The sequence below is a fragment of the Convolutriloba macropyga genome, chromosome 1 (genome assembly GCF_964194025.1).
Source record: "Convolutriloba macropyga chromosome 1, txConMacr16.3, whole genome shotgun sequence".
Taxonomy (NCBI): Eukaryota; Metazoa; Xenacoelomorpha; order Acoela; family Convolutidae; genus Convolutriloba; species Convolutriloba macropyga.
This window is the reverse complement of record NC_134468.1, coordinates 56,290,532-56,313,438: the sequence shown is the minus strand read 5'-3', so window position 1 is coordinate 56,313,438 and position 22,907 is coordinate 56,290,532. Positions and strand designations below refer to the sequence as shown.

General features: G+C 35.7%; 1 protein-coding gene across 1 annotated transcript; it reads right to left on the bottom strand.

Annotated features, from left to right (window-relative positions):
- Positions 1–4,092: 4,092 nt before the first annotated feature.
- On the bottom strand, positions 4,093–6,052 carry LOC142349881 (solute carrier family 35 member G1-like). The gene is made up of 2 exons (XM_075401718.1): positions 5,834–6,052; positions 4,093–5,353 (listed from the first exon to the last, which is right to left on the bottom strand). The coding sequence occupies exons 1-2, from the start codon at positions 6,005–6,007 to the stop codon at positions 4,454–4,456; spliced, it is 1,074 nt and encodes a 357-aa protein (XP_075257833.1). The 5' UTR covers positions 6,008–6,052; the 3' UTR covers positions 4,093–4,453.
- Between the last annotated feature and the right edge of the window lie 16,855 nt (positions 6,053–22,907).

Below are 22,907 nucleotides of genomic sequence, written 5' to 3'. Positions count from 1 at the left end.
GGAGTGACAGTAACTTTTGTTAGAACAGAGGAAGAACTCTTGAAGACTACCTCAGATGGTAACATATGAAACTGATTCTTTACTCTGACACTGATTCTTTTGTGTACAAAATAAAAACGGGTGATTTTTATCATGATCTGGAATTCAATTCAACCCTGAGAGCACACTTTGATTTTTCCTATTTTCCCAGGGATCACAAGTTGTTTGATCGATTGAACGAAAAGCAGGTGCTAAAATTCAAGGATGAGCTAGCCGGCACACCCATCCAAGAGTTTTGTGCATTAAAACCAAAGTTGTATTCAATAGTTGCCAGTGAGCAGAACAAGATGTCTGCCAAAGGAACAAAAAAATTTGCCCAGTTGAAGCTCAACCATGAAATGTTCAAACAAACTCTTCAAACAGGCAAACTAGTTCGGCTAGAAAATGTGAATATCACCTCAAATACAAACGGTTTGTGTAAACAAAATAGCACTCAGCGCATACGATGACAAAAGGTATATAATGGAAGACAAAAAGACGACACTACCATTCGGACATTATTCACTGACGGATGAGTTCGTTTCAAAACAGATGTGTAACGAAACAGAGTGGGGTATTGAATCAAATGATAGTGAAGAATCAGTAAGCGTGTTTGACCTACCAGAGGGAGGGGAAGCTTCGGGTTGGGACACCCCTGATCCTGGTTTCCATCAGCCCTTACAAACAGACGAAGAATTAAACGACGTCATTGACTTCAGTGCCTTATCTGATGTTAGTGATGAAAGTGACCAGGAGACTCCAAACCCATTTATTCTAGCAGAAGCTGAAGAAAGTTTTGACACATCTACTAGCAGTGATAACCTAACTTTGGCAAACTACCGAAAATCGAAAATGAAAAGAAAAGAAAAAAGTATTCTGTCTACTGAAAGAGATTTCAGTGGTGATCAGTCAAATTCAGATTTGTCGGAGGGTGAGCAGAATAACCAAGAAGTGACACTGGATCACCAATTATTTCAATCAAACGTACTCGTGTACACATTGATGATTCTGATGACAATTGAAACAATTTTTCTTTGTTAATTTTTGATTAGTACATCTATTTCGGAAAGGAAAGTTTAAAAATATACAAAGAATAAAAAGTTGATCTGATTTTTTTTGTAGAACAAAGAGATATAAGAGAACAACATACCTGAATGACATTTGAGCACCTCGTAATATGATTATGTAAAGTGGAATGTATTATGGAATGTATTATGGAATGAAAGATGGAATGAAAGATGGAATCGAATAGTACAAAAATAAAAAAATATAATACAAAAATAATAAAGGGGAACAACAAAATTAAAAAAGGGAATACATAAAGTACAAAAAGGGAATATAAAATACAAAAAGGGAATACAAAAATACAAAATGGGAATACAAAAATAGAAAAGGGGAAATACAAAAATACAAAAGGGAATACAAACGGGAACACAACCATACAAAAAGGGAATACAAAAATAAAAAAGGAATACAAAAGAGGGAAAACAAAATAAACGGGGAATACAAAAATAAAAAAGAATACAAAAATAAAAATAATTAAAAAAATCAGGGGGATGCTCCAGTGTATTTGGAATGGACTGGAGCAATCAAACAGAGGATGAGATCCTCCAGAAGCTCATCTTCCTCTGTCAGGACAGATTCCATCTCTGACAAGAAGTCGATGAGCTCCAGGTGCTCATCCTCCCACCTGGGAACAACATAGACATCGCCATTCACATTGCGAAGGCGAATGTCTATGCTGTCGGGGTTGTCGACTTCCACCTCAGTAAACGAAGTTACTTCGATGGAATCGACAGCGAACCCCTTCCACTGGAATGTAACGGAATTGTACACAATAACATTGAGGTTGGTTCCCATGTTAACAGCAGAGAAATTTCTATAAAATGAGCTTCAAATACCAAGAGAAGACCTTATTTCTTTCTCAATGCTTTCAACAACAACACACTCTTTATAACCAATAGAAGCCATGCTAACACCATTCCTATTATCCCCCATCAAAACCCACAATGCATAATTCTTTGTCTTACTTACCAAAATTCCTCCATTATAGGTTTTGAAATGAAGTTTTTGATCAATTTTTACATCCTTCATAATATTTTATATAACCGTTTTCAAATAATGTCTGATAATTTTTTGAGTGTCATTTCTTGTCACATAAACCTGACAATTAAACCTTCTTATTCCATTCAAAAGTTTGCTGAAATTCTGGTGCCGTTTGGATGAGGAGATATAAAGATTTAGCGTACTATTAGGGGCACAACTTAGAGCGCCTATCGTGGATCACCAGTTAGAAATGGCGCTATTCCAAACTTTTCTCAATTAACTACACAGTTCCTTAACAGAGAGCCCAGATTCATTTCCCACTTCAAAAGTGAATTTCAAAACACAATTTACCAGTACACATTTACTTTTATCTTAATTGAACCACTCTTGCAGCACCGAAGCAAATTAATTTCAAAATCCATAAAAACACCGCTTGATCAAATAATTTTGTTTTGAAATTTAATTTCCAAGAGGCAGCTCCGCTTTGATTTAATTCCCCCGAAATTCCCCGCTGTAAACAAAACTTGACAAGTTTAAACAATTCCCACTTTCCAAAACGCAATAAAAGTTCAAGTTATGAAATGAATTCCCCTCATGCGCGCGGAAAAAGAAATGTTACTTAACTTTCCCAAAATATGAAAACCCACATGAAAATTTCCTCAAAATACCAGTAAGAGAATCTGTTACTAGGTAGGAATAAAAAATTTCGGTGGAAAATCAATTTTTTGGTGGTAAAAAGTCTTGTAGGGGGGGGGGTCCGAAACCCCCCCCCCCCCCCTACAAGCATATGGCAGGTTCTCTTACTACTAATAGGTCTAACGTTGGTGACTGGAATTTGTGCTTGTTTTCTGAACCTTTTTCTTTTACTTCACACTTCATTAAAATCGCTTTCATCTTGTGTTGTTTCGTCGGCTGTCATTCTGGTTTCAGATAAAAGCCTTTCAATTTGGCTCATTTTAAAACTCAAACTCAAAGAGGCTCTGACTTCTCGAAAAATTCTCTAATAAGACTTAATTTGGCCAAATGTTTTTTTTCCGTTTAAAGGGTTGATTAAAAGTGCTAAGTTTGGTAGTACTAGGCACGTAAAACTTTAAGAATGGGGATTTTGGTGCTTTAAGATTGAGGACTATTGCTTAGCAGAACGAAGAAGATAAGAAATTGAAACAAGTTTCAAAGCGTAGAGACTAAACGAAAAAAGCCGATTATAAGTCAGGATTTTAAAAAGCAACTTTTAGTGAAAAATCTCTTTCATATTGCACATAACTCTATGTATAACGACGTATTAGCACTGTAACTTTCATAGCAACAAGTGAGAACTTAAACTGCAAAGTCGTTTCGCTCATTTGACTGGTTTTAGTCTACTTTTGCTACTTGAGATCAAAGCCGGTCACCATTCTACACAGATGAAGAAAACCAAATTTATGGAGCCCAATCTTCTCTTATTTGATAGGTCTTATGATTAGATGTACTTGAAATTATGTTTCGAACTTGAAATTATGTTAACGAAGTTTTTCGGAGCTTTCTATGTATATTAGAACGCATTTTAGTCATTTAAATCAGTATTTAAAATACTCGATTTTGATTGGATAATCCGTCGCTTACATCTATTTACTTAGTAACAGGCAAAAAATATCAAAACTGCTGTTTCAATCAGTTTTGCTAAATGGAAGGAGTTCAAATGTCCGTCTTATTAGTTTTTGAACATGGTCTGAGCAATTTGCAGTCTGATTAATTCTCCTAAAAATATTGGAAATTTGAGTTAGCAGATCTGATTTGTTGTTTGTTTTTATGACGAAAAATGGTACATTCTCAGAAAAATTATCCAAGTTAAAAAATATCAAAACAAAAGATTGAACAACCCTCTTTTATCGTATAATACGAACGCATTGGTATAATTGAGTACATTTTCATTTGATTTCGCAAAAAAAATTGATTGAGCAAAATGTTTGAAAAAGGCGAAAAAAATAGCAAGAATCGGACAATGTTCACTTAGTTTTAAACCACTCTAACTCTTCGAAAAAGACTACGTTCACAAAATTAAACTTGTTAATTACATACTCTACGCTTCACGGTTTTTTTAATGATACCACTGACAACTCTCTACAACGACTCTATCGATCGACCAAAATTGACTGAAGAAGGAAACAATTAAGTTGACCACACAGTTCTTTCATCCACTAACTGGTTGGGAACAATAAGATGATCCTGTGCTTTGTCATACTATTAAAAGGGTTCCTTTTCAAGTTCTCACTATTTAATCCCGCCATACAATTTTCCAACGATCTTTTGCTAGTTTCCCATTTTGAATTCGCCTACTGGTTATAAGATATCATTGAATCAATAGCAAGTTTAATATTCTCTTTAAACTTTCTGAGGTCGCGTTTTTCAGTTAGAGTTCACTTTCTGCGTTATTCTCAGCAGAGTGTTGACAAAAAAGTTTAAATTTCTCTGACATCTTGAAATAATTGCACACCAGGAGGGCTAAAACCGAGGCAACCACTAAGCCACCGCCCAGGTAATGCATCCAGTTATAACTTTTCGCTTCATTTGGAAACAAAGTGAAATCTAAAGTCAATAAAATTGGAACCTTTGCGGTCAAAACCAAAGCAACAATAGGAGACTTCTCAAATTTGTTCGCATAATAACTAAAAACCTGGTTCAAAATGCTCGCTAAAGTCATCAACAAAAGATAAAGCAAATTTACATAATCGAAACAGACGTCACTTTCGCCAATTAGTAATTGTAGAAGCAAACCCGCAACTAAGCAGCCAATCGCTAGGCAGAACGTAGAAACTGAAACTGGTACTGGTTTTGTTTGTGTTCCCATTTTACGCAACAAAACAAAGTTTGTACTGATGAACATAGGAACGGATGTTGCTATAAGCATCCATGTAAAATCATAGGAATTCAAATTTGTGGAAGTTTGCGATATATTAACAAATATTGAGGGCGGTTGAATTACTAAAATTGTTCCAAGCAAAGCTGTAACACAGACAAAGATTTCAATGGGTGGAACACATTCCTTAAGGATAACAGCGCTCATAATCACAGCAAAGAGTGGTGCCAATTCGTAAATGACGGCGTATATTGATAAGGGAACATGTTTCAAACAGAAAAATGAAACCGCAATTGCAAAGGAGCTGATGGAACTGCGCGCAATCAAGAGAATCCAGTTGTCAAGCATGATCTCCTTTAGGTTTGGAACTGACACCAGCTGTGTTGCATTGAATATAAAAATGTGACAGAATCCTCGGAAGATAAGAAACGTCTGTGGAGAAATCGTGGATACCTTAAAATAACATTTTGACAAGAAGTTGGGTTCACAGTACATGTTCACAGCCATCATATTAACGCTCTGTGGCAGCGATAATGAGTGTAAAGGGAACCAAATATCTTGCAAAATAGGCACTACAATGGCCACGCTTAGTTAGTAAAACAAGTGAGCCCAGACGGACGCTGTAAGATTTTACTAAGGTTCTTGACAGTCTAATTAAAATCATTATTCCCCCTGAAACCCCCCAATATCAACAAACCGCCTGACTTTATGTCTTTTCATAATATCAATTCCTCGGTAGTGTTTGGAGTACTGTTATCATTAACTAATACTTATTAACTAAACAATAACTATAAAAAACTATGACACATGAATTTTTCACTAATGAGTGCTGTATCTATCTGTGCACTATCGGGGATTTGTCTCCCAATTATGAAACCAACAGTTCTGCACAGCATCTTTTGGGCAGCTCTCGAGAAATTTGATAACTCTTACCTTGACAATAGCATTCATTGCCGCAAAAATCAAACAAGACAGGAAAGCCATCAATTTCCCAAGAAGAGGTCGCTGCACGTTTTCTATCTCTTTTCCAAGATTTTCGGGCTTAACAATCGAAGAAGGTGATTGATGGCTGCTCAGTTCAATTTTGTGTTCCGCATTATTTTCCATTTTGAGGTAGCTGTTGAATTTCTTATTAAATTTTAATGCCTTTAATTTGTTTAGTATATGCATCATTTATCATGCATAAACAAGCACATTGCACTGCTGTTCTAAAAAGTTTTGTACAGTTATTCGCGATATAAAAGTTTTTATTATTTCGTTATTGTTAATATATTATTCGTTAATATTTTATTATTGAAAGTATTAAATTTGAGGCTGGCCAGGAAATAAAAACCAAACTTCTTAAAAAATAGTTGCATGTATTCAAAGTAGCACATTTGTTTGGCTAAATCGATGCTTTTTTTTTCAAAATGAAACAATATAGACTGAATGCAGCGTTACTGTGTTTATGGAACTTTTTTTGGACGTTTTAGGTCAGAAATTCTCATGAAACGATGCTAAACAAAAACAAGGAGGCTTGGCGATGGGCGTTCGCATACAATGTTCCGACCCCGCTCAACCACGTTTTTGACTTAATTGTCTACCAAAAGAGGAGGAGATAGTACATTAAAAAAAACGTGTTGCTCGAAAATAAGTGCTTTATCCATTTAAAAAATCGCTTTGGCTCTGACCACTATACAAATGGAACAATCACTTTGATGACAATAAGGGCCGATGATAACTGCCAATAAAGAGCGTAGGAGACAAGACAAACAACAAAATTAATTAAAAAACAACAAGCACTACTTACGACCAAAACTCGATGTCAATCCATTTTTTGAAACAATTTATTGAAAGAGTCAGCATGACATCAGATAAATATTTAAATAAAACAAATTTCTTGAAATTCTCCAGAGAACATATGGGACTTTATTGCGAAAAATTAACAAGTACACAGAAAACAAAAAGTGCAAAGTTAGAAAGTACGATTTCACTTCTTTTAAAAACAATTGACTTCAATGCCATGGAAGCAATTAGTTCATCAAGAGTCATTCAGTAGCCTCTTTTCTGCCTTCAAAAAATCATTGAGACCTGCCATATCAAGAATAAAATATGACTACAAAAATAGCAATTACAAACAAAAATTAAAAGGTCATTTCATTTTTCATATCATCAGAAATCAATAGGTCACATAAACAGAAATCATTTATTGGCTTGATTTATACCCTAAAACGAAAAATCAGGAATTTCATTTGACTACAAAAAGAACAATAATGATGAAAAATTAAAAAGTCATTTCAATTTTGCGAGGAAACTGTGTTGAAGTCTATAAGATCAAAATCTATTCTATAAAAAAAATTGAAGTGGATCAATTGTACCATATTTCAACGCGAGTAATGTGATCTCCAATGATCAATTAATATGTCATTAATATGATGATCGGAAAAGTCTGCAAAAAGGAAATTCCAGAATTGGAAAAATTAAATTCTTTAAAAAAATTTACTAAAATATGCCTGGTGTCAGCCCTAATACCTTTAATTAAATAATAAAAAAGCGGTTCAAACTAGATCATAAGTCATTGAAAAAATTCCCTTCTCGCTCTTTAATGGGACTGCAAAAAAGAGTGCAGTGGCTAATCCAAAGAAAACAATATTTTTCTAGAACAAATTTTTGAAAAATGTAAGACATTTCAACCGCAAAGTTAGAAATGGCAAAGAGTTTAAATTGGGACTACATATGAGAAAGTTGCACATATGATTAGAGTGACATAGTCGAAAGACCACACATTAGCACTAAAGACAGACAAAATTCAAAATTTCACCAACAATTTTATGCAAAGGGCGTTGAAGCCAAAATACCATATGTTTTTTGGTGAAATTTTTATGGAAGTCACTTGACCTGCCTTTGCACTACAATTTCACTTTTAAATAAATGAGGTGTGATTGAATTCACTCTGTTCTGCAACTCATGAAAATTTGGAAAAAGAAAGGCAAAAGCATTTCAAAATATAAAATACAGAGCAGCCCATCACAATCCGAATAACTTTCGAACTTCAAAACTCCACAAAAAGCCCAACACTGGTGTTGCTCCTGTTGATTCTCCTTGGAAACCAAAACATGTAGCAAATGTTACAGAAACAGCTAATTGGACCAAAAGTCCTTATATCAAAAATAAAAGATTAAGTTTGGGTAGTCACCGAGTTTTATTACGAATAAAGCATTATGTATCAAATGAAAGGGTTAGGCATTCCTTTTAATAGCTGCCCAGATATTGAGTCAGGAATTTGAGTAATTATTCTCAATCGTAAGAATACAAAAACACCAATTTCTGGCAAATCTAAAAAATTCCCTAAAAAATTACGAAAACAAGTTGTTGGAGCCATAAAAAACCATGAGCTTTACTCCCAAAACACAATACTGTTTCATTGGCCCTTATTGGAAAATAAGAAGACTTCTTATAATCTGGATATTTTGTGCAAAAAATTTTTTTTGTAATTGGGATGGAGCAAATGCAAAAAACATTTCAAAAACAGACCCAAAATTTACTCGGAATAATTTTGCGTTTGAAAATTCAGCGATGAGATCCAAACTAGCCTTGCTTTTGCTGCGCATGGCTGATGAAAATGCACTTGGTCTAATATAACCCCTAATAGATTTCTGGCAAAGAAAATTGCAGCATATCAAAAAATAGTCTCTGTGTTTTTTAAATGTCGGTTTAAATTATTAAAAGACCGCATAAATATTGTTTCCAGAAAACTTTCGTAGGAGCTTGAGGTACAATTAGCCAATGTGTGAGTAATTTTGTTTTCTGTCAGCCGATTTCATGTCTGTATCACTGGAAAAACTTGACAAAACTGACCGAACAAGCCGAAGGATCAAAAATTAAGGAAAAATTTTGAAAAATATGAACAAAAAATGGAAGTTAACTTAAGGTTCAAAAATCTTTACACCTCTTTCTTTCCTTTGAAGAAATGAAATTCAAAATGATCTTTTTAGATTGAGTTTTTACGCTGGACAAGATTTCTAATTATACTACACACAATCTTGTACAAGCAATATATCAATGGGCGAAAATTGACTACAAAAAAATCCAGTTGAGTATATAGTCCCTCCCATAATACAGTGGGTCGGAACAACAATTGAGAAAAGCAAACTGCTCTTAAAAATAATTTTTTAGCGGGCAAAGCACACTTTTCCGTTACTTGACTCTGAATAAACGTACTTTTGCTTTACATTCTGACTCGTTTCCGGGCTTAAGGAAAAAATAAATGGTCACATTGAAAAACCGAAAGCAAATTTATTTACGAACGGCAATGTTTACAGGTTTCTTTAGGCGAGCGACTTCAGGAACTACTTAAAATAATGTAAACAAATTTTTCTTGTCAGCCATTAACGACCAAGCATTTTTTAAAAATTTCGTCAGTTTGAAAGGTATGAAAGTGGGTCAATTTTCAAAGCTGAATTTTGATCCGCTGAAAACTCCAAGCATTTGTAATCTTACAAAAAACTGTTTGTCAGATTTTCCAGTTTTTTTTTTGATAAATAAAAACCATTTCTTTTGTATGTGTTAGCATACTCGAGAGTAAAAACTATATCGATATCAACAGTAAAATAGAAGTCGCTATAATTCTTAGATTGTGGCATATCGTTTCGAAAACGAGCAAAAATAAAAAACACATTGAATTCCCATTATGTTATTAACAGCAAACAACTAAATGTGAAGTGTAGGTCAAAGTATAAATGAAACAAACTAAATATATTACGGTTTAAATTGAGACAGTGGTACTATGAAAACTTAAAACTTTTCCATGATGCCTTGCCGTACGACGCATTATTCGAGTTTTGCTTATATAAATGAAAGAAAAACATTTTCAGGTCCTTCTTTAGAGCTATTGGTCTTGCATCCATGTCGATTATATTTTAAAAAAACTCACGTTAAGAAGTTTATTATGAAGGGTTGAGCCGATATTCAGGATATAGTTTTCTAGTGCAGATGAGTTTATTTTGTAATTGAAGCAGTGTTTTTTGGTTCGCTGGCTGTAGCGTAGATTTGATGTTTGTAAGTGCAGTTTTTTGAAAATCGGAAGTTGGATACTGGTAAATTTCATAAAATAATTTAGTATTTTGTATTCCAACAAAAATTTTATTGGTAGAATTTGATGTTTTAGTTTCAGATCAGAAGAACTGTCGTATTTTTTGCGACTGAGGCACGTTTTTACAGCCCAGCTTAATTGATTCTCCAAAGTAATAAAACAATTGTTTTTTGAGCTGGCCAGTAAAAGGCCCGAGTAGTGTAAATGACTTATCACTAAGGCGTTCAGAAGTACTAGTCTTGTCTGCTCAGGGAACGGGCTTGATATACGTTTTATTGTTTTTATTACTGTAGCCATTTGGCGTAATACGTGTTTTAGTTCTTCTTGAAAATTTAATGTGCAATCAAGATATATTCTGAGGTATTTTACGCAATTGACGTCTGGTATTTTGTAAATACCAATTAACAGATTGTTTCTTTTCGTTTCTTCTAGTTTTGAGTTTTTTTGAGAATGTAAGAAATTCAGTTTTTGAGTGATTGAGCATTAGACGGTGTTTTTCGTAAAATTCAGATATATTTTTTAAGGATCATTCAAAATTATATGTTACTAATATTAGGTCCGCATTGTATTTAAGAATGATAGTACCATCGGCGTATTGAATTATTTCTGTATTAGCAGGTATTTGTTTGTTCAAGTCATTAATGTACAGGTTAAAGAGAAGGGGACCTATAATTGTTCCCTGTGGGACACCTTGATATAACCCAATCTAATCGGATTCCACATGACTCACCATGATTTTTTGTAGCCTGTGTGATAGATAACTTTCTATCAGGTTTAAGGCATTTTCGGAAAATCCTAATTCATGCAGTTTATGAAGAAAGATCTTGTAATTTATCGAATCGAAAGCTTTAGACAGATCTAGTAGAGCTGCAGTGATAAAATTATTATTATTTATATGGTACCTTATAGTTTCAGTACAGTAAACGAGGGCGTCAATCGTTGAGACTTTTTTACGGAAACCAAAGTTTTCTCCTTTTTTAAAAATTGGAGTAACAATAGCCTTTTTAAGCTCCTCAGGAAATTTTTCTTCAGCTAAAAATTGGTTAAAAAGCAATTTAATTGGATCAGCTAAAAAGAGAAGCCCATCTTTAAGAGCCCATGATGGGATATCTTAAGGACCTTATGGCTTGTTTGAGTTTTAATTTTTCAGAGTCAGTAAGACTTCTTTTATGGTTACGAATCTAAAATCGAAACTGTTTTTAGATGTTCTGTGGTTGGCGGGAAAAAAGATGCAAGCGCTTCCAATGTAATCACCTAATTTAGAAAATTTATAATTGAGCAGTGGGGCCATTTTGTAGTTATCTGTAATAACATCTTCAAAACTGTTTTTGAGCTGGAATATATTTTGGGAGAACTTAGTAGAGTTTCTTGAGTCGTTCATAATATTCCATTTTGTCTTTTCCGAATCTGCTTTTTTAAAGTTGCTCTTTATGAAATCATTGCTCTCTAGTTTAATTTTAGATTTTCAATCCGTATGAATTCCGTTTTTAGAGGGGCGTGATAGCGGATTACCTTAGTCAAAAGGTTGTTAAAGATACGATACATGTCTTCAGCGTGAGATGCCGTGTAAAGAACATCCCAATCAATTTGTTTCAGGTCGTGTAGGTATGATTTTTACAATATTTTAGTTTGTCGAAGATTGTTTTTCTTCTTGGAGGCTGCTTTTTTTCATAGTTACATTCGTTATCGTTGCAATAGCTTTGTGATCCGATGTAATGGGCGATTCAAAAGCAAACACATTGGAATGTGGCAGCTCATCATCTTTGATTACAAAATCAATCAGATTTTTTCCCCTTGTAGGTGTTTTGTTGACCACTGATAGACCATAAGGTACAAGAATTGTGTCCATTTTGTTTCTTTTGTTGGGGTGAAGATAATTTATATTGGGGTGAAGGTATTTTTGTTTTTTGTTATTCCATAATCTATTTGCAATGCTAATTCTTTGAGAAAGATATCAGTTTGAGATTTTTCAGGATTATATGCAACATTCAAACCAGTGACGAAAATTTTTTGTAGGGTAGATTGAGCTCAACCCAAAGTGTTTTAAAGTCTTTGCTCGTTTTTGGAAAATCATTACGGTTTTTTTGATTGAAAATTTTGGGGATTAGCAGCATTACGCCACCCTTCTTTGACTTTTCAGATTTTCGGTCACATCTGAAGCAAGAATAGTAATTGCTGTCTATGCAACATAGATTGATATCATCTTCACTAGTCAACTACGTTTCCGTAAAAGCAAATACAGTATTGTTTGAGCATACTTTTAACATCTTTTTCAGTTGTTCCCTTTTATTGACTAAACTCCGGCAATTTGATTGAAAGAAGCATAAGGGATCCTTAAGTTTTTTTTCTTTCCGAATGAAAATTCCATAGGTTATCGGTGGCCCAGGATTACGTTCAACATCACCACAATTTAACAGGTAAATGAGAAATCCAAATAAAACAAAACTACTTAAAAGTTTCTTAAACATAATCAAAGCGCTACGTTGTAGAGCAAGGCAATTAATTTTTAATGAATAGAAAAACTTTTTAGAATTCAGATATACCCATAGTGACCAACCCACTGCTGTCAGAGACGCGGGACGAAGAAAGGCCTCAAACAGCAGCAAGGAAACCAGAATGAACAAATATTGTTTATTGTTGATAATAAGGAGGGTTTCACGTCTTTTTACTCATTTCCGACCTCAACATAGCTCACGTTAGTAAGGTGAATATCTATAGAAAGCATTGTTGTTGTATGGAGATGCATATGAGGTGTTAGAGTTCTGTCTGTTTGCAAGAGGTTTTCTCGACGACATTTTTTTATAACTTGAAGTGTGAGAGATGAATGTGTTTGTCGTATTGGCATAAGTAGGATGTGTCTCTCGGGTTTTCGAGATTAACCATTCAAAGTGTCAATTAGAATTCGCATTAGATGGTTTTATAGAAAAGGAATCCCAGTTCGATAATTTAGGTAAACATTGTCGTGATACATTTTATTGTACTCGCTGTTCAAGTAGTCCGTTAAATCAATTTCACGACCAATGTTATCTGTTTTTGCCCCTATCTTTTTAATCAATTTGCTGAAATCCAAAATATTAATATCAGGATCATTTTCGTAGTAAGTTTTGATTAAGCCATTGAATTCATCATACATCCTATTTTTTGCCATACTCGAGCTTGTAATTTTCATCGGGATTACTGTCATCAGGTAAAATTTGTCTGGATTGAATTTTTCCCGACATAATTTGACCAGCTGTTTGTATTGGTCAAATACATCTTTGGGTTTGCGTTCGAATTTGAGAAAGCTGTTTGTACCATCTTGCAATATTATTGTTTTAATTTTTGTCTCTAGGTATTTTTTCAGTAATTCCAATTTTTCTATTGTCATCGAGCCCTTGTATGCATAAACTGTTATATCGGTTGGCATAATTTTGTCAGTTTCTAATTTTCCGATACTGCTACTCCCCAAAATAATATTTTTTGCCTCCGGGGTGGGGGGTTTCTATTATTGGTAACGTTCTAACCATTTGTTCCTCTTTTGATACTTGCTTGGTGCTACTAGAGCTTGCCTCGTTACTCCCGAAGCTGGATAATTTTTGGTGGACAACAGTAATGTAATCTTCTATAAACTTTTCTTTCTGCTCTAATTTTTCATAGACTTGCGTTTATAAACCATACATTTGCTCTCGATTAAGCTTCATGAAGGCTTCCTGAGGGAGTTTCATTCTTGATGGGATTTGATTTTGATTATGGACAGAACAAACGATGGTAGAATTTGGGAATAAATCAGAAAGAATAAATCAAACTGAGAATAAACCAAAGAGAAGCTATGTTTAAGTCAGAGTATGAATGCAGAAAAACAATGAAATTAGAAAGTCATTTTATTTTTGAAGAGATCAACTGTTCAATAGAAAAGCTCAACTGTCTGTGAAAGAAAAGCGCAACTGTCGGTGAAAGAAAACCACTACTTCTTAGACATACTGTTCTTGCATGATTCTCCTGAGAAATTCTTTCAATTGGTCATTTTTTTTGTATTAAAATAGGGAAGAGCAGGGAAATATTCTAGTTTCTGGAAGATTGCTTTTTGATTCTCAGTGAGCGGAAATCAAAGTTCCGAAGACGCTTTTTTGACACACAAGAAGTTAGGCTTGATTGAGACAAAAACATTAATTTCTTTGACCATCTACGTTTGATTACTTGAGGAAAAACGCAATAACACTGACAAATAGTCGTCCAAAAGAAAAAAGATCTTATATCTGGGCAGTAACAAATTGAAAACAGAATCGAACGCCATCTTGTCATCAAAACAAACTGACAGGAAGTCCATATATTTCATATGTTTGGTAAAATTCTTAAAAAACTTCATCAACTGGGTTACGGTACTTCTGCGTCTCATCAGAGCATGCTGTTTGCGTCAGATAGATTTTTCAACCTCGCACACTGAGAATCAAAAACCAATCTTCCAGAAACTAGAATATTTCCTTGCTATTCCCTATTTTTATACAAAAAAAATATCAATTGAAAGAAATTCTCAGGAGGAGCATGCAAGCACAGTATGTCTCAGAAGTAGTGGTAATGGTAGCAGCAGCAGCAGTAGCAGCGGTAGTAGTAGTAGTAGTAGTAGTAGTAGTAGTAGTAGTAGTAGTAGTAGTAGTAGTAGTAGTAGTAGTAGTAGTAGTGGTAGTAGTAGTAGTAGTAGTAGCAGCAGCAGTAGTAGTAGTAGTAGTAGTAGTAGTAGTAGTAGTAGTAGTAGTAGTAGTAGTAGTAGTAGTAGTAGTAGTAGTAATAGTAGTAGTAGTAGTAGTAGTAGTAGTAGTAGTAGTAGTAGTAGTAGTAGTAGTAGTAGTATTAGTAGTAGTAGTAGTAGTAGTAGTAGTAGTAGTAGTAGTAGTAGTAGTAGTAGTAGTGGTAGTAGTAGTAGTAGTAGTAGTAGTAGTAGTAGTAGTAGTAGTAGTAGTAGTAGAAGTAGTAGTAGTAAGAGTAGTATAAGTAGTAGTAGTTGTAGTAGTAGTAGTAGTAGTAGTAGTAGTAGTAGTAGTAGTAGTAGTAGTAGTAGTAGTACTAGTAGTAGTAGTAGTAGTAGTAGTAGTGGTAGTAGTAAAAGTTGTTATCATTTTGCACTTCACACAAATTGCTCGTAGGTGGTACTTGGTTCCAACATCGACAAGTGCATCGGTACACCTACAACCCTCCCGATCCGAGTTGTCGAAAAAAGATGCTGGATCACATTCTGTTTGCAGAGAGATACAGAGGATGTCTGACGGATGTGAGGACCAGAAGAGGGAAAACCACAATTACCGATCATGAACTGGTCATTGCGGAAGTATCTATGAAACTGTTCTCTAAAAAGCCATGTTTCACGCCCAGAAACAGTTCTGCAAAGCTGCAAGATGAAACAACGCGTGACTTATTCACGCAGGAAGTCAAGTTACATCTTGATAAGAGCGGCGATTTCGAGAATACAGAGCAGTCTTGGGACAATTTTCGAAAAGCCCTGAACCAAGCAGCAGTGAAATGCCTCCTTCCGGACAAGCGAGTGAACAAACCTTGGATTTCTCCAGATTCTCTGGAACTTATCCGGAAACGAGCTGATCTACAGTTGAAGAAACACAGCAGCGCGGTGGGGTTGTTAGAGTTCAAAAACTGCTGTAAGGAAGTCAGAAAAGCTCTACGTGCAGATAAACGGGCATGGCTTGAACGCAAAGGCCAAGAAGTGCAGAGCTTTGCGGACAGAGGCAACTTGAAGGAGGTTTTTGGGGCATCACAGCAGATTTGCCGAAACTGGAGTCCCCAGTTGATCAAATTAGTTTCAAGCACTGGCGTCAACTTACGGACGAAAGAGGAACGACTTGAACGCTGGACGGAACATTTTAGTCAACTCCTGAATCCCTCAACATCCAGTTGCAGTACGAGATTGGATCCCGAAGAAGCAGCTGAAAGCTTGTCGATTGACCTGAGCCCAATTCGATTTGAAGAAGTGCTTGAAGCTGTCCGCAGGTTGAAGAATGGCAAGGCAAGTGGACCCGATAACATTTCCTGTGAGATGTTGAAAGCACACAAGGGTATTGTCGAGTGGCTCTGGGACATCATAGATAAGTGTTGGTCGACAGAAGTTCTGCCCGATGACTGGAAGGTAGCAGAAATTGTCCCATTATACAAGAGTAAAGGAAAGAGGTCAGAGTGTTCGAACCACCGAGGGATCTCTCTATTGTCAGTACCAGGCAAAGTGTTCGCTTCCGTTATTCTCAATCGATGCAAAGAATCAGTGGATCGCGTCTTAAGGGAAGAGCAGTGCGGCTTCAGAAAAAGCAGAGGATGCGCCGATCAACTCTTTGCCCTGCGTCAAATAATAGAGAAATCAATGGCGTTTCAATTGGATATTAGCTTTTGTTTCATAGACTTTCGAGCGGCATTCGATTCTGTCGATCGTGAGCAGATGTACCAGATAATGAAACACTATGGTCTTCCGCAAAAAGTGATAAAGATCATAAGAAACAGCTATGATGGATTCAAATGTCGAGTCAAAGCTGAAGGTGAGAAAGGACGCTTATTTGATGTCAGAACGGGCGTTAGGCAGGGTGATGTGTGGTCCCCAATCCTATTCGGCCTTGTCATCAACTACATTTTGGCTAACTCGGTGCATGGAGGATTAGACATTGGGAGATTGGTGGCTGACTTAGATTTTGCTGATGATGTTGCTCTCGTGGGGGTCTCAGACAGTGAGGTGCAAGAAAACCTACATCGAATCGAGGCCCTTGCGGAAACCGCTGGTCTGAAGATTAATGTGGCCAAAACAAAGAATATGGGCGTAAAATGCGACAGCTCAAATGTTGTTGCAGTGCCTAGTATCCAACAGAACGTGGAAGTACTCACTGGAACACATAAAGGCAAACTAGGACTCCTGGCAGAGACATCTAGCCAGTCACGACTAACCATCAGCACGGAGGTGCTGCTGGGAACGAAAAAGAAAGCGGGCTGGTTCGAAACACAAGATGGCCGGAAGCTAAGATTGAAAAGCTTAGCGGTGGCTAAGCCAGCGTTGGTAGCTTCACAACAACAATCTGCGGTAGCAGATTCAGAGTCGCTAGAAAATGAGAGTCGGTCAGTGGTGGCTGACCAAGAGTCTTTAAGATGTCAGAATTGTCAGCGGCAATTCAGTACAGTTACCGGATGCAAAGTGCTCCAAACAAGATTCTGCAAAGCCGGTTTGTCAAAGAATGTCGTCGACAAGTCAAAGTTCGAGCAACTAGAGGCGAGCCTTACCTGTGACAAGTGTGAAAGAAAGTTCAAAACAGTCAATGGCCGAAAAGTTCACCAATCGAGATACTGTGGTAAACCTAAAGCAGTTGCCACACGCGTGTTTTCCTGCAAAGTACAAGATGTTCTCGGAAACGAGTTTGAAAACATAGAAGCGTTCAAGTATCTCGGATCATATTTCAGCCTCAAGCATGGAGACCTGCAGGAAGTCAATTGCAAACTTGCAGAAGGTAGACAAAGGTTTAATAACTTCCAAAATCTCTGGAAGAGCAAGCAGCTCAACGTGCACCCCAAGTGCAATTTGTACAAAGCACTCGTTTTTTCAGCCGTGCTGTACAGCTCAGAGACTTGGACTCTTTCGAAATTAATGGAGAGAAAACTTGAGAGTTTCCACTGTGGTTGTCTTCGGAGAATTCTACGTGTGTCATATCTGGAGAAAGCAACGAACGAAGAAATTATGTCAAGATCACGAATGCCCCAACTATCCACGATGATCATGCTCAAACGGATAAAATGGTACGGACACATCCAGAGAATGGAACCAGGAAGATTAGCCCGCAGTGCCTTCGATTGGGACCCGCCCGATCAATACGTCCATGCTAGACGCGCTCCTGGGGGGCAACGGAAAACGTGGATGAGTCAAATCGAAGGAGACTGTGTACGAAACAAAGTATCGTTCACCAGATTGCAGGAGAAAGCAGCAACCGGGTCAAAGAATGCCTTCAACAATTTCGTCGTACAGCACTTCACAGAATAACCAAACAAATAACTCTTCTTGTTTTGTTTGTATTTGTTGCCAACCGTGCCTTTATTTCATATTTGGAATTAAAGTGTTGAAACAGTAGTAGTAGTAGTAGTAGTAGTAGTAGTAGTAGTAGTAGTAGTAGTAGTAGTAGTAGTAGTAGTAGTAGTAGTAGTAGTAGTAGTAGTAGTAGTAGTAGTAGTAGTAGTAGTAGTAGTAGTAGTAGTAGTAGTAGTAGTAGTTAAACGAACTTTTTTGGAACTTTCTATGTATATTAGAACGCAATTTAGTCATTTAAATCTGTATTTATAATACTCGATACTCCTTTGGATAATTTTTTTACTTAGTAACAGGCGAAAAAAAATCAAAACTGCTCTTTCAATCAATTTGGCTAAATGGAAGGAGTTCAAATGTCCGTGCTATTACCCAGTGAAATGAAACTTGAAACATCTTGATAAGAAGCATATTAAAACTTGACAAATTTTGATAAGATCTTGGTAAGATTCATGGTAAGAAAACGTCAAGATATGTACGGACATGCAAGATCTTTGCAAGAAACTCAAGAAATATGATCTTGATAAGATAAACAAGAGAGAATCTTAAAGATCTTAGCAAGATCTGTAAAGTTTTAGGGATTTGAAAACAAGAGTTAATAAGATTATGCAAGAACTGTCAAAAATTTTTCTCTAGTCGATAAAAAAATCGACATTGAGACTTTCCAGTATGATCTGTGTGTTTCTGCCCTCCTCCTTTTTCATTCCGGGCTGGGGAACGGCAGTGGCGGAGTTACTGAAATGAACTATAGGAGTACTGATACAGTGCGGTAAGAAAGCCGCACTTACACAGTTCTCCAAAACAAACAAAACGACAAACAAACTAATTGTAGATCCGAGAAAATGTATTAGTCGATTTTATACCCAAAAGCGTCTTTGATCCATTTTACCCTCTTTTGTTTAAAGACCTTTCATAATTTTTTGATGTTTTGTGCCGGAATCCGTAAAAAATTGGTTTGAAGTGATTTACAAAACATCATTTTTGGGGAGTTGAGTTCTCTTTTTATTGTTATTTGACCCAACAGAAACGGATTCGAGAATCCGAGGATAAAAACGTTCGCTTAAATGCAAAAAGTCTTGAAAAGAGCAACTTAAAAATATGATGCCCAAGAAAAGAGCATTCACAACATTTTGATTACTTTTCACGCCTCTCAATTACAGTGAAATTTAAAGTGCAATGTTTAACAATGATCTTGGCAAGTTTAATCAAGAAATTTTCTTGATAAGATCATGGCAAGATCTTACCAAGATGTACCAAGAATTTTTCTCCTATCAAGATCTTGATAAGATAACCCATGTTTTGTCAAGACTGTCAAGATCTTGCATGTCTTGGTAAGGTGTATCAAGTGTCGTTTCACTGGGTAGTCCTGAACTTGATCTGAGCGGTTTGCAGTCTGATTAATTCTCCTAAAATTGGAAATTTTAGTGAGCAGATCTGATTTCTTGTTTGTTTTTATGACGAAAAAATGGTACATTATCAGAAAAATTATCTAAGACTTGATATAAAAAATATCAAAACAAAAGATTGAGCAACCCTGTTTTATCGTGAAATACGAACTCATTGGTATAATTGAGTACTTTTTCATTTCATTTCGCAAAAAAAAAAATTATATTGACCAAAATGTTTGAAAAAGGCGATAAAAAATAGCAAGAATCGGCCAATGTTCACTTAGTAAACCACTGTAACTCTTCGAAAAAGACTACGTTCACAAAATTAAACGTGTTAATTACATACTCTACGCTTCACCGTTTTTTTAATGATACCACTGACAACTCTCTACAACGACTCTATCGATCGACCAAAATTGACTGAAGAAGGAAACAATTAAGTTGACCACACAGTTCTTTCATCCACTAACTGGTTGGGAACAATAAGATGATCCTGTGCTTTGTCATACTATTGGTTCATACTATTGGTTACAAGTTCTCACTATTTAATCCCGCCATACAATTTTCCAACGATCTTTTGCTAGTTTCCCATTTTGAATTCGCCTACTGGTTATAAGATATCATTGAATCAATAGCAAGTTTAATATTCTCTTTAAACTTTCTGAGGTCGCGTTTTTCAGTTAGAGTTCACTTTCTGCGTTATTCTCAGCAGAGTGTTGACAAAAAAGTTTAAATTTCTCTGACATCTTGAAATAATTGCACACCAGGAGGGCTAAAACCGAGGCAACCACTAAGCCACCGCCCAGGTAATGCATCCAGTTATAACTTTTCGCTTCATTTGGAAACAAAGTGAAATCTAAAGTCAATAAAATTGGAACCTTTGCGGTCAAAACCAAAGCAACAATAGGAGACTTCTCAAATTTGTTCGCATAATAACTAAAAACCTGGTTCAAAATGCTCGCTAAAGTCATCAACAAAAGATAAAGCAAATTTACATAATCGAAACAGACGTCACTTTCGCCAATTAGTAATTGTAGAAGCAAACCCGCAACTAAGCAGCCAATCGCTAGGCAGAACGTAGAAACTGAAACTGGTACTGGTTTTGTTTGTGTTCCCATTTTACGCAACAAAACAAAGTTTGTACTGATGAACATAGGAACGGATGTTGCTATAAGCATCCATGTAAAATCATAGGAATTCAAATTTGCGGAAGTTTGCGATATATTAACAAATATTGAGGGCGGTTGAATTACTAAAATTGTTCCAAGCAAAGCTGTAACACAGACAAAGATTTCAATGGGTGGAACACATTCCTTAAGGATAACAGCGCTCATAATCACAGCAAAGAGTGGTGCCAATTCGTAAATGACGGCGTATATTGATAAGGGAACATGTTTCAAACAGAAAAATGAAACCGCAATTGCAAAGGAGCTGATGGAACTGCGCGCAATCAAGAGAATCCAGTTGTCAAGCATGATCTCCTTTAGGTTTGGAACTGACACCAGCTGTGTTGCATTGAATATAAAAATGTGACAGAATCCTCGGAAGATAAGAAACGTCTGTGGAGAAATCGTGGATACCTTAAAATAACAATTTGACAACAGAGAAGTGGGGTTCACAATGCATGTTAGCAACCATCATAGTAACGCTCTATGGTAGCAATACTGAGTAAAAACAGTGTCATCAACGAAAAATCTCGCAAAATAGACACTACGATGTCCACGCATACTTAGTAAAGCAGGTGACTCCAGACGGACGCTTAAGATTTTAATAGGGTTCTTGACATTCTAATTAAAGTCAATATTAACAAACCCCAGACTTTAAGCCTTTTCATAAAATCAATTCCTCGCCTAGGGTAGTGTTTGGGGTCCCTGTTATCATTAACTAATACTAATTAACTAAATATTAACTAAAAAAACCATGACAGAAATTTTTACGATTGAGTGCTGTATCTATCTGTGCACTATCGGTGATTTGTCTCCCAATTATGAAACAAACAGTCCTTAACAGCATTTTTTGGGCAGCTCTCGAGAATTATGATCACTCTTACCTTGACAATGGCGTTCATTGCCGCAAAAATTAAACAAGACAGGAAAGCCATCAATTTCCCAACAAGAGGTCGCTGCACGTTTTCGATCTCTTTTCCAAGATTTTCGGGCTTAACTATCGAAGAAGGTGATTGGCTGCTCAGTTCAATTTTGTGTTCCGCATTATTTTCCATTTGAGGTAGCTGTTGAATTTCTTATTAAATGTTAATGCCTTTAATTTGTTTAGTATGCATCATTTATTATGCATAAACAAGCACATTGCACTGCTGTTCTAAAAAGTTTTGTACAGTTACTCGCGATATAAAAGTTTTTATTATTTCGTTATTGTTAATATATTATACGTTATTGTTAGTATATTTTTTTATTGAAAGTATTAAATTTGAGGCTGGCCAGGAAATAAAAACCAAACTTCTTAAAAAATAGTTGCATGTATTCAAAGTAGCACATTTGTTTGGCTAAATCGATGCTTTTTTTTTCAAAATGAAACAATATAGACTGAATGCAGCGTTACTGTGTTTATAGAACTTTTTTTGGACGTTTTAGGTCAGAAATTCTCATGCAACGATGCTAAACAAAAACAAGGAGGCTTGGCGATGGGCGTTCGCATACAATGTTCCGACCCCGCTCAACCACGTTTTTGACTTAATTGTCTACCAAAAGAGGAGGAGATAGTACATTAAAAAAAACGTGTTGCTCGAAAATAAATGATTTATCCATTTAAAAAATCATTTTGGCTCTGACCACTATACAAATGGAACAATCACTTTGATGACAATAAGGGCCGATGATAACTGCCAATAAAGAGCGTAGGAGACAAGACAAACAACAAAATTAAATAAAAAACAACAAGCACTACTTACGACCAAAACTCGATGTGAATCCATTTTTGAAACAATTTATTGAAAGAGTCAGCATGACATCAAATAAATATTTGAATAAAACAAATTTCTTGAAATTCTCCAGAAAACATATGGGACTTTATTGCGAAAAATTAACAAGTACACAGAAAACAAAAAGTGCAAAGTTAGAAAGTACGATTTCACTTCTTTTAAAAACAATTGAATTCAATGCCATGGAAGCAATTAGTTCATCAAGAGTCATTCAGTAGCCTCTTTTCTGCCTTCAAAAAATCATTGAGACCTGCCATATCAAGAATAACATATGACTACAAAAAGAGCAATTACAAACAAAAATTAAAAGGTCATTTCATTTTTCATATCATCAGAAATCAATAGGTCATATAAACAGAAATCATTTATTGGCTTGATTTATACCCTAAAACGAAAAATCAAGATTTTCATTTGACTACAAAAAGAACAATAATGATGAAAAAATAAAAGGTCATTTCAATTTTGCGAGGAAACTGTGTTGAAGACTATAAGATCAAAATCTATTCTATAAAAAAAATTGAAGTGGATCAATTGTACCATATTTCAACGCCAGTAATGTGATCTCCAATGATCAATTA